The following is a 13,244-nucleotide window of genomic DNA, read 5'->3' as shown; positions in this document are numbered from 1 at the left end:
TTTAATGGAGGATAGGTCCATCAGTTGCTTTTAGCCAAGATGGTCAGGGATGCAACCTCATGCTTTGATTTTTCCCTAAGCTTCTGACTGCCAGACACTGACTGGATGACAGGATGGATCACTGGATAATTGCCCTGTTCTATTCATTCCCTCTGAAGTATCTGGTATTGGCCACTGTCAGCAGACAGGAAACTGGGCTTGATGAATCATTGGTCTGACCCAGTATGGCCTTACTTTCTTTCACTCTTCTCCATCCCTTCCCACCGTTCTGTGCAGAAGTTATATGGATTTTTCTAACAGACTTTTAAAGAGAGGAGGACGGACAATAGAGGCAGAGAGAGTCAGATCTTGGGCCTACTAAACTAGATAATATTCATTTAAGCAGCTAAGTATTGTGAAAAGCTTATACTTCGTGTCTGCTGTATTCCCTCATGACGCATCATCTTGAAGTCTAGTCAGCATAAACAGTTAAAAGTAGGTTCCTTTGTCAGTTTTGGAGCCTCCTTTATTAAAATGCTTCTTTTTTGCTCCTGTTACTTTGTGCAAGATTCACCGGAACACAGGGAACTGACTGTGTATTTGACAGCACTCTGCTATATAAAGTGAAGAAACTGGAAAAACAGAACATTTCTCCCCAATCTTTCAGTTACAGTAGTCTTAAGTGCCACTTGTAACAATAGTGGGTAAAACATCTTCACACAGAGGCATGTGCCAATATTTTCAAAAATTGTTGTCTAACGTTAGGCTCTTAAAGTAGTTACCTGATTTTTTTTTTTCAAAATTGTTGCTGTGTGCTTGGCACTCCTGAAAATTAAATCACTCCATATTTTGGTACCTAAATCAATTAAGTTTCTAACTTTAGGTACTCCCTGTTGCAACCATAGCGGTGACTCTTATACTATAGCTTGTAAGCAGAAGAATTTTCTTAAAGCTCTGTTTAATATAGTCAGCCATTAGAACTGCTTTGTACTTGCTCCTAATTTTTTAAAATGTTACAGATAAAGAGGCATACCTAATTTCTGAATCCCCCTGTTGTTGGACTAACATTCTACACTTCATTTTGAACTCAACAAACAAAGCTAAGTCTCTAGAGACTTTTTATTTTTTCCTGCTGTTACCAGGCAGTTAGATGGTGAATCTGTGATTGGAAGTTGTGCTAGTGATTTGATTACCCTGTGGTAACATGAGAACCAAAGGCCAGATGACCTTAGTATACATGCACTCGCTTTTTTTTAATTAGCAGAAATATAAAGGAATACAATTTAGTAATGATGATCTTTCCCAAAGTGTCTGTCTTCTCACAGAACTTTTTTAAAGGAATCGGAAATTATCTAAATTCTATCTATTTAATTTTGTTTAAAAAACTGAAAAGGGGAAACTGAGTGGTTGGAGGTACAGAAGAAAGGAAATCTAATTGATGTTACTATGGGTGAAAGACTGGGCGGGGGGGGGACTTTCAAAGGTGCAAGAAGGGAGTTAGCCGCTCACGTCCAATTTGTGCCTTTTAAAATCTGTCCCTTGTAGTCTAGCATTCTAGGTGGAGGAACACTGGTGTATCCAGGTGCCTGAAATCAGCTGAGCTGCCAGGTCGAAATGTGATTTGTTGATGAAATGCTCCTTGCAAAGTACCTGTACCTTTTGGTCCACGTTCAGTCCCAGTAGCAAATTGCAGACAGACAAGTCAGTTGTCCGCAGTTTTAAGGTCTTTCTGTAGCTCTTGTTGATTCAGTACAGTAGCCTAACAATGTAAGTAGAATGGGGCTGTGTTGTTAAAGATGCCCTGCAGAAAGGGGGTGTGTGTGAATGGGATTATGCTTTGTTCCTACTTTCTCAAAAAAAGTCTTTCAGACCTTGAATCTTCTTACATTGGAAATTCGATTTTGTCTGTTTTGGAAGACTGATCAGAGAGTTCCTGAAAAGATATCATGAAGGCTGAAAGCTGAGCAGTTGGCAGAGGAAGGGATCCGTAGTCAGTCTATGTGGGGTGTTCTTGTAACAGTAGTTTAATTCCATGACTTATGAAATTTTGAAGAGAATGTTGGGGTAAAGATTCAATACCTATGCTTCAGTTAGAGCGTGAGAACAACAATACACCTGCTCTGAGACGTCCAACAGGAACTTCAGCAAAATTAGGGATGAGTGGACTTGATATTCTTGATGCTTCTTTTTTGGGGGCGGAAAAATGCTACAGGCATTCTTTATACATAAAGAAGCAAAGGAGAGCACAACTCCAATTTAAAAAAAGTTTTCTGTGCAGAGATTTATCTCCCTCTAAATAATATGAATAATAAACAAGGAACACTCCGACACCCAACATCGCAGGTATTAACTTCAAAGATCTAGCTGGAGGGACTGTATAGAATTTAACCCTCAGGCAAAGTCCCTTTCTACTCATCCAAAACAAAATAACACCTGAGCAGAAGTACATCTCATGGTTATAACATGGTTTGATTTATCTGCACAGGGTGGTTTAAAATGTCCTAATTTGCTTCAGCCAAAATAGCTTCCCTTAGTAAAGGGACAGAACCAACTTAATCACTTGTCTATTCTTTATAACGTAGAATCATAGAATATCAGGGTTGGAAGGGACCTCAGAGGTCATCTAGTCCAACCCCCTGCTCAAAGCAGGACCAGTCCCCAATTTTTGCCCCATCCCTAAATGGCCCCCTCAAGGATTGAACTCACAACCCTGGGTTTAGCAGGCCAATGCTCAAACCACTGAGCTATCCCTCCCCCCACGAGGAGGATTCCCCCCCGGGAATCCTTGAACTGGGAGGGTGGTGCAGGCTGTAACCTCACACCAAGGACTGAAGGTAAAGGTGTCTCAGAAGAACGGATTGTGGATCATAGGAAGAAGAGAATGAAGGATCAGGGATCCACAGTAATATACCTTAGAGCTCTCCAGGATGCTTTTGGGAAATCATTAGGGGAAAAGGTCAGAAAGGAGGCATCTACATCAAATGGAGATCAAGATCAAAGGCCCTGTCATAGTAAAGAACCTTGCCAATCAGATGGCAACTCAAGAAGTATCTGTGCAGTTTCAAGGCATGAAGAAGATCAGCGACCTCCGCTACATTCAGACAGAAAACTTCAGTAGATGAAAACAATGCTTGTGCTAGTTCAGTTAGCACTGGATAGAGTAACCCCAAAGAACAGTATGTGGATTACAAAAGGCCAAACATTGCAGGACCCTCTCCAAACTTGTATTTGTGGATGAACACAATTCAAGTTCAGAAGAAGATACGCTGGAAAAGGAGCCCTCCATGGGAAGTGATTGGTCTGATGTGGATGAAGTAGAACCTTTAGCTAGGTTCTCCCAGGAGGATTCAGTTCCACATCACAATAGGCCAGTTATTTTGGAGACTTCACCAGTTATAACTGATTACATAACGTACCCTGCTCATCTGTACAGTCACCCATGGGGTGACTTTGTGAAGTGCTGGACAAGTACTCCAAAACCACCTAATCATTCATTTTCAAACCCCAGTGAGTTTACTTCTTATTTAGGTGGCTCAAGTAGCAGTCATCTTTGTGATATTTCTGTAGAATTTGCAGCAAGCACTCCTTCCAACATATAGTTAATAAAATTATTAAAGTTGAGACTGTTTGCATTTGATGAAACTTTGTATAAAGTCAGTCTCCTCTGCTGTTTCACTAGGTCCTTCAGTGATTCTCAGTCTTTCTAAAAAAGAAAAGGAGGACTTGTGGCACCTTAGAGACTGACACACTTATTTGAGCATAAGCTACAGCTCACGAAAGCTTATGTGCAAATAAATTTTAGTCTCTAAGGTGCCACAAGTCCTCCTTTTCTTTTTCTGGATACAGACTAACACAGCTGCTACTCTGAAATCAATCTTTCTAGGCTACTGTACCCCTTTCAAGAGTCTGATTTGTCTTCTGTACCCGAGTTTCACCTCACTTCAAAACTACTTGCTTACAAAATCAGACATAAAAATCCAAAAGAGTCACAGCACGCTATTACAGAAAAATTGCTTACTTTCTAATTTTGACCATATAATTATAAAATAAATGGATTGGAATATAAATATTGTACTTACATATCAGTGTATAGTACATAGAGCAGTGTAAAACAAGCCATTGTCTGTATGAAATTTTAGTTTGTACTGATTTCGCTAGTGCTTTTTATGTAGCCTGTCGTAAAATTAAGCAAAAATCTAGATGAGTTGATGTACCCTTTGGAAGACAGCTGCATATCCCCAGGGGTATGCGCACCCCTGGTTGAGAACCACCAGAGGGGGAGCAAAACACTTAAAAAATAAGCAAAATACTATTCCAAAACTGAAAAATTGGCTGGGGAACTCAAGGACCAATATAATATCTGAAGTTACTGTTTACCCATATCTTGAGAATGAGTACATTTGAAGCTAACTTTAGGCTCTCTTCTTTTGCATGGAGGGAGCCTAAGACAGCCTGCCTTCAATTTTCTAAAATAGGCTATGTTTGTTGTTTGAAACCTGACTATAACTGGCAGTGTGACCACAATAAAAGATGAGTGGTTCTCTGCCCTTCCCCTTCTTTCATTTCTTAGTTCTTCCAGAAGTTGGTCCAATAAAAATATATTAGGTCTCCCACCTTGTCTTTCTGATATCTTGGCACCAATATGGCTATAACTACACTGCATAGTCCTTCTCCTAGCAGTATCAGTAGGGGATGGGGAAAGAGTTTTCTTCTAACTACAGCTACTAGTATACATCCTGTCAATGCTTGTTGTTGAGTTACAAGGCTGCACTCTTAACTCTGGAGACTCAATATTGTTGCAGTTTCTAGTTCTTGCAGACTTGTGAATTGAAAGAATGAGTCCAGATCTAAATCTGAGCTTTCCTCACTCTGTACTCTAAATGTAATGTCCAGTGGTATGCTGCCATATTATTTATTACATAGGTTGTGATCCTGCAGCTTTGAAGCATCAGGCATACTGCTGGCACTTCATGTTGCAGAGCACCACAAACACTTCTGTATGCTTTCTTATTTATAAAATATATCAGGGTGGATTGATTTAAATCCTGATTTAAACCACCAACTGGAAAGCTTCCATTTAAATGATCAATTTTAATCAGCTTTTCTGTTTGTTACTTCCTAAAGAAAGGTGAATTCTCACTGGTTGATACAACTATTAAAACGTTGATTTACAACTAAATAGAGCCTTTACGCTAGATGTAGTACATCTTTTTGCTACCTAGAAGGGTACACTTTAATAATATACATTTATTTAAGCAATTACATAGCTTAATATTTTCAGATTCTTATTAATTGTATATTTTAGTATGTTAAAAAATGGTGAATGATCTATTGCTTGTTTACTAGATTTTTTTTTGCTTTTCACTTACCAAGCTGCATTAAGATGGTAATAAATTTAAACACATAGCATATAAAATTTTATTTTTATTAAACAAAACAACCTTTAAATGTTTTGGATACATACTTTTCTGTTATCAAAACATGTTTCACATTTACATCTAAGTGATTTTAATAAAGGAACAGAGGGATTAACAAATCAGTGAATTAAACTGATTATTTCATCAGCCTGGGAAATTTTTCAAATATGCCTAAGTGAAAGTGATTGGAGTGTAAGTTGCTACTCGCCTCATTTTCCAGAGACTTAGGCAACAGTCTCCTAAGTTGCTTAGGCTGTCCTGCAAACTTTTAAAACTAGATCTCAACCCGTCTCCTCATTTTTTATTCATAGGTTAGAAAAGGGAGACAAGTTTTCCTGTTTTTTCAACTCTGCTGATTTCTCAACTTTGAATGAAATGAAGAAAATATTATTTCTGTGTCTGCAGAAGAGGCTGCTGCTGTCCAAAGCTGCACTTACTCTGATTCCATGTGCTTAGCTAGTGACTTTGGTCAGTTCAGTGATGTGACTTCCTTTAAAACATCATCAGCAAACATCTACTGTGGGAATAGATTACCTCCAGCCCTGACATTTATTATGGTTGGCATGATTGATGGGTGATGATTAGATGTCCATGTCATTGCTAAAGAAGATGCTGCTGCTGTTAGGCATCTACCCTGGTACTTTGGTGTTCGATCCATCTCATTTTCTTGCCAATATTCTATCTTTTTCTTTACTGCCTGCAATTTAACTTTGTTGTTGAGTATTTCTCTCTTCAACGTCTTTGAAATTCTTTTCAAATTTAAACATCAGCAACACAGTAGCAATCTTTTCTGCAGTTTGTCCAAGGCTATGGAAGTAGATTTTAGTATACTCAGCGTATCTTCTGCTTTTCTCTTTAGTCCATTGTTGACTGCTTTATCATACACTAGCATAGTAAAAAATGGTAAGCAATCCATAGGAATGATGCAAAAATAAGTTTACTAACTGGTTGATTCAGATGTGTCCACATCATCGTCAGGCCTTGCATCTTTGTTGCACTGTTTGCAATTAGCACATGTTCATTTTTTACCCAGCAGTACAGGAATTTATTGAAAATAAATTCCCAAATAGGGTCTTTTTTTATGACTTACAGCCATGGCAGGTTTTTTCCCCTCCAGTTCCCAGGTATTGAAATAAGCACTAGAGTTTTTGTACTTGGAAGAATATTCTTCTTCCACTGCCCTGCTTTGACATCAGTGTTGTTCCTTTCTGGCTGCACACTTGGCTCCGTCTCCCTTATTACATGACAAAAGAAAAACAAGAGAACTAACAGTCCAAGACTTCTGCTCATGTAACCCACATGCCTTTTGCACCTGCAGTATTTTTTTTATTTAGGGATAGAGAGAGGCAGTTGAGAAACTAATGGATTTGTTTGTATCTCTGTCTGCGTACGCAGAGCAAGGCATTTTACTTGAAGTGCCCATAAAGCATCCAGAAGCAAGGGCAGGTAGTTAGAGGGCAGATCAGTGTTTCTCCGGGAGCTGGAGAATAATTTTTCTTGCTGGGTGGAGTCCTAAATATGCACAGCTTGAGAACTGAGCCAGTCAGAACTCAGGCAGTGAGAAACAATAAAACAGGAGTAGGAGGCCACCCAGGTGGGCTCATGGATGATTCTGATGAGATACGTGATGGTGTCTCCTGGAGTCAGAGACTGGGTCCCAATGCCTGTGATGAGTTTGCTGGTCTCTTGCACCCAGTAGCACAGCACTTTAACTCAGATTTATTGATAGAGGCTCATGGATTCAGTATATTTTTTTTATTTAAATCTTTTAAGAGATAATAAATGTAGGCCTTAATATATTTTGTATTAAATTCAGATTCCATTTTAAACAGGTTTATTTTTTTTTAAAAAAAAAGAAACTTATAATTTAAATAAAATAAAAATCTGATATTTTAATTTTTTTTTAATTCAAAAAAATCTGTGTTTTTTAAATCTACTGATTGCATAGCCTCTGGCCACCTTTTACTGAAAACAAAACAATTGCATTCTATATGGTAGCTATCCTACCCAAAAACGTATGAGCCATCTCATTAAAAAGCCAGCAGTGCTCAGTCAAAAAATGTTCCTTATTAAAAAAACAAACAAAAACCAATCCAGTCAGGTAAAAAGCTTGAGAAAACAGATGTGCTCTGGAACAGGAGATCTAATAAGTCTTGAGGAGATGTCTTCTCTGAAAATGCCGTATCTTTGGTCTCCAAAGGCCAGCACAGACACTATAGAAGTATGGCAGCTGATTTGGACTGCCAGGACAATCTGTAGGGAGATGTTTGCTCTAGGGACCATATCTAAATCAGGGAATTCTAGCAAAAAAATTCCTGCCAGTTTCTACTGCTGGTTCAGCTGCAGTGATGGAACTGGAGCGTATACATGGCTGTAATGGCTTCTGGTATCTGTTACCACCACCACAACGTCCAGGACTATATTTCAAAAGCCTAGTCTCCTCTTTAATTCTTGCAAAAACTGTGCCTGTATCTTTGACCTACAATTGTTTGTTGGAGCAAATAGGTAGTTATCCAACTACTGCTATGTCCCCAATTTATTTACAGACACAAATTGCACGTGCAAAAGGGGAGACCTGTCTGAAATTTTGGGTGTAAGTCAGTGTGCTCAGTGCTTGATGCTATTCTTTTATTCTGGTTATTCTCACGTTATTTCAGGCTCATGAATACATTTATCTAGTCAACTTACTGAAGTGTAGTGCTTGAAAGAGAGCAAAAGTGTATCTTAAAATTATTGTTGTAAAATTATTCTCTTGCTTATAATTCCCTTTTTTTTTTTTTGTCCACAGATAAATTATGGCAAGTTTAGCAACTCTCAAAAATAGGGCATTGTAATGGAAATTTTGGCAGACTTAACTATGTTGACATGAACAGCACCATTGCTGTAACAACTGCCCAACATAATCTAAAAATAGAATCTCTTCTGCCTTGCTAGGGAGTCTTTTTAATAAGAAGGATCTTTAATCCCATCACTAATTCAGCTTTTTTTTTTTGCAACAGGTTTTATCCTTCTAAAGCATGGCTTGCATCATCTTTCTTCCCCCATGCCTGTAATTATCTGTGCTGCTCTACAGATCTGTGTTATAACATCAGATCTTCCTGGGTGCCTTATTTGTTACCGTTTTGGTAATTAGCATGAATTAAAACATTACTTCCCTACTCTTACTTCAAGACACATACAAATTTTAACCAGATCTTTAAAAGTAGTACCTTCAAAAACCTTAACTGAAAGAAGCTCAGGAAAAAACACTAGCTGTGTGAGTCAGATTGCTGTTGGCTCATATGCCTGGGTGTGTACATGAGTGTTTTTACTCAGGAGACAAGTTTAGCACCAATTACAAAATACTGAACTGCCCCTCCTTTTATTGGTTTGTGTTTTTTTTAGGAAGTGAACTCAGAAATACTCTCTACTGTTTAGTGAATGATATTCAAAAGACTTCTAAAGAAAACAACTTTCCTGTATATTTAACTTACAAGAGGATTAGGTGGCAAAGCATCTAATAAAAGCACTTAGGAAATAATGTGTAATTGGAGGGCTGGTCGTTGAGCTACTGAGGATATTTTAAAGGTATTACTTCAGGTATTGTAAAATCTCTGTTTTGTTTTTTAATAGTGTAGCATAATATGGGATCTGTCAATCACTTGGAAAGTGGTGTGTTATAATTACAGTGATGGCAGCTTGACATATTTTATGATGGCATTCCACAGAACTCAGTAAATGCCAAAAAATAGACTATCTAGGTCTACGCAGAAGGAAAACTGTCCTCAAGAGGAAACAGATTAGGTTCATGCAGCTTTGATAAGGATATCTATCAATAGCAGTAAAGTTTAAAAAAAAAAAAAAAAAAAAAAGTCAACTTTGTATCTTGGAATGCAGTTCTTTGATGCCAGAAATTTTTTCTACTGCAGTATTTGCAACATTCCATAACACAGGCTGAACAAAGCAAGGGCTCTCTTACCTTGAATTTAAATACTTTTAAACCATTGCATCACTTTATTTTCACCTTTTTGCAGTATGATTTGAAACAATCACCATGGATTTTTCACGTCTACACACGTACACCCCACCCCAATGTGTGCCAGAGAACACTGGCTATACATATGCACTCAGGTGAGAATTTTTATTTCTTATGGATAAATTATAAACACTCCAAAATGTTGTTAATCCTAGAAACCTTGGCTGTCATGGTAAGTAATTACTTTTTAAATACGCTTTCTTTAAAAAAAAAATCTACAGTGTATGTTATAGATATTAATATCTAATCTTGTTTCCTCTCTGGAGATAAATGTACACATTAATTTGGAAAATTGTAAGTTCTGGACTAACAGGAGGGTGAATGACTAAGATAATGACTCATTATTTCAGTTGCTATGAATACACTGGCCTAACCCTGCACTTAGATACCATTGTTGTCTTGTTTATGATGTCTTAAAAAAATTCATACATGGATCTGTTTTTATGGCTTCATTGCAGTTAATCAAAATAACTTATTTGTAAACCTTATTAGGATAAGCATGTCACTCAGAAAACAAATATGTAAGGCCCATTAGTTATAATATGCAATTGTTGCGACTCCAGTAGATGACTGAGTGTGGAATTCCACCCAAAGTAAACCATTCATTAAATTTCCGCAAGACCGTTATTGTAGCTATAACTCTGAATTTTGGTGAGCTAGTTGTTCGTAGGGATATTAAACTGACCACTCTGTGGTCCATTTTTTCATTAGCTAAATCACTTCACATTACCAAAGTTACTTTGATAGTATAGTTTCTGCTCCACATTATGCAACTGAAAGGAGAGACACAAATCTTCCTAATCATAAACCCACCTTTTAGATAAGCATTCAAGATTGCTTAAGCAAATCTGCTTTCTAAATTCAGGAAAGTATCTGAAGGATATGTAAAGGGGATGAAAGGAGATATCAGTCTTAAACCTGTAATAAAGTTATGTATCTTTTTCCTATCAAGGAATATTTTTACTTAATGAAAGTTAGTGGAGGATATCTTTACACTTGCATTATAAACAGCAGGGTTATCACTTTCAGGGTGGGGATGGGGATTTTAAAACTTGCTGTTGGGGGGGGGGGCACTGGGAAATTCACATGATGAATGAAGAGCTGCAGACTTATTGTTGAAAGAATTTACTTAAAAACAATTCTGTACATTCTGTAATCGTATACATTTTCTAGTTATATTGAAAAATACATGCACAAAATTAGAATCTCATTTTTTCCTCCTGATTTGAGATACTGTATTCTTAATAATCACCTTAAACCAAAAGTCTTTTTTAATACCTTTGTATCCTCTCCATAAAGCTAGCTTCTTTTGAAAATAGAATTGTAACTGGGATGAGGGGGAATAAGTAACTCTTGGTGTTATTCCAGGAAACTGAGACTGGTTTTAAGTTTGTTGTGTTGTGCAGGCCCAAGTGTCTTGGCAGAGAGGCAGTAATTTAATTTTTTCTTCTAAAGAAAAACTCAGTGGCTTGATAAGCTTTTAGTCATGACCCTTTTTACCTCTTGGAGGTGTTTGATGACCTCTCCCTTCCCCACCCCATCACGGGTCCTGATTTATGGTCTTTACTCCAGCAAGACTCCCAGTGAACTAGATGGGGAGTCTTGCTTGAGGAAGGACCACAAGATTTGATCAGGCCCTGATGAAAGGAGTGGTAGGACAACTTGAATATAAGAGGGTAATGGGATGCTAAAGGTAAATTGGGCATTTTGCTCTTTCTATATAGGTGAAGATCTTGTAAGGATGAGATTAGTTCGGTCTTTGGAGGGTATAAGGGGGCAAGGGAAACTTGCTGTGGCTGCACAGCATCCCACTTGGCTGCTTTCAGTCACTTTACATATTGTAGGTAAACAACTGGCTGAGGGAGGGTTTGATAAGATAAAGTTTGGCAATTCATCTATTCTTGGAGGCATCAGGCAGCTTTGGTTTAAGATGTAGCAACTTTCATAATACAGAATCTTATTTCAGAGCCTATTGCAGGAAAGTATCTGTAAATGCTCTAATTGTAATTTATAATAAAATACCATCTGAAGCTTTGGCAACACTTGAAACATTAAAATAGGGGAAGTTGGCATACTGAGATCTGCATTCAAGGTCCTGAGTATAAACTTCAAAGCCTGTTAGTCACTTCAAGGCCTGTTGATTGAGCAGGACTTCACCATCTCAGTCTTTGCATGCTGAGGTCTTTTTATAGTATATAAAGATTTCTTTGCACAAGTCTGCCATCCTCAGATTTAGTGATACTTGGAAAACCCTACAGAAGGGAGGGTGCGCAAAACTGCTTCCTTATGAGTGTTAATTTTTAGCTTTATTTTGCAGGGTATTTGTATTCATGTTGTTCAGATTTTTTTTTTTATGCCTCCCTCCTCATTCTGTCCCGTCCCTTTCCCCACCCCCAATGGTCTCAAGGTGCTTTACAAACACTAAACTATCCCAGAAAGATAGCTTTTATAGCATACTCATTTCACTCCTGGGGAAAACTGAGGCAGAGGAGTTAACTTGTATATTCTGTGCAAGCTGAGAACAGACAATAATGTTCAGTAAAAAGTAGGGAAAATCCAGATACTACAAATCAGTCAATAGCCTCAGTTATGATTTATTAATAGGAGCCTCCATTAATACTAACAGGAATTACTACGTAATCCTAAATGTTTGCACCTGTACTGAGAAAATGGTGATGTACTAATTAGTATTCTATATCTTGGGCTACATTCAAAGGAACATTTAGAGTGATGTGTCGTACAACTTTCAGCCTTCCCAGCATGTAAATTGAACCTCAGATTCTCACCCCCTTGTTAATGTGTAATTTACAGACTTTAATTAGACTGGCTTCCAAATTTAGCCCCGTTTCTTTCTCAAAGGATTTGTGGTTCTGACAGTTCAGGTGCGTTTCACCCTCCGTGTGGAAAATGGTACAAATGGTAGTGAAAGGTTTTGGTTTAAAGTAGACATTCACTGGGTCTTGAGAATAAATGTATGCATCTCTAACCTGTAGACAGGAATCTTGTACTCACTGAGCTTAAAGATCAAATACATTCAATCCATACTTCAGTAAATTAACACGAACCTGAAAATATCAATAATTAGAAGCAGTACACTGATTGAGAATAGTCTGCTTATTTTGTCTGGAATAGGGCAAGGGAGTAACTGTTCCAGGGCAAACTTGTCACTACAGGTGTTTATCCATGCTAATGCATTTCCTAACCAGAGCAGTGATATGCTGATAATCTACTTGCTTGGAAACTTAGAAGTATATGGTTAGTCCTTAGCTCACATATATCCACTGGAATTGTTCTCCAATTTATTGCTAGTGGACTGGAGCTGCTTTACCTACTTCATTGCAACTTCTATAAAATAAGAAACTATCCCAAAGAACACTTGAAAAATGGGTCACTTGCACTGCCCTGTACACAAAGCTAAATTTATGGTAAACTCAGTAGACTAATTCTGATTCTGCTTAAACCAGTATAATTTAGTAGTTAACTCCATTGAGATTAGTAATTTTATGCCACCACTAGTAGATGAAAGCCCATGTTGTCACATGGGTGTAATTCATAATTGAGGCGGGGGAGGGGGGAAGAGGCTGAAAATGGCTGAGAACTTAAAAATTGAGTGGTAACAGACCTCAAAACCCAGTAATGCTTCAGCCTGGGGCTATTCTGAACAGAAAGAGCTTTTGGCCCTGCTTGCTGCTGCTTCCATCTCTTCACACTGATTGTACAGACATAATAGCCTTCAGAATGACACTGGCATTCCTGGAATCTTTTTAAATAGTTTTTAATCTATCATAAAGGGTGGGGGAAGTGTAAAGGTAACAGCTAGATGAAAAAGTAAG

General features: G+C 37.9%; 1 protein-coding gene across 25 annotated transcripts in view; it reads left to right on the top strand.

The window, feature by feature from the left end:
* SUN1 (Sad1 and UNC84 domain containing 1) overlaps positions 1-13,244 on the top strand; it is a 63,205-nt gene that overhangs the window by 6,797 nt on the left and 43,164 nt on the right. For 23 of the 25 annotated variants that reach the window (XM_073362066.2, XM_073362069.2, XM_073362071.2 and 20 more), the window contains one exon: positions 9,410-9,506. The exons of 1 other annotated variant lie outside the window; for it this stretch is intronic. In XM_073362066.2, the coding sequence (XP_073218167.2) occupies positions 9,430-9,506 (77 nt within the window). In that variant the 5' untranslated portion in view covers positions 9,410-9,429. Of the gene's footprint in view, positions 1-8,780; positions 8,976-9,409; positions 9,507-13,244 lie in introns of those variants that run through there. One more of the 25 variants, XM_073362067.2, reaches the window with a different exon arrangement.

The sequence above is a fragment of the Lepidochelys kempii genome, chromosome 10, assembly GCF_965140285.1.
Source record: "Lepidochelys kempii isolate rLepKem1 chromosome 10, rLepKem1.hap1, whole genome shotgun sequence".
NCBI lineage: Eukaryota > Metazoa > Chordata > Testudines > Cheloniidae > Lepidochelys > Lepidochelys kempii.
This window is presented reverse-complemented; position numbering and strand designations above follow the sequence as displayed.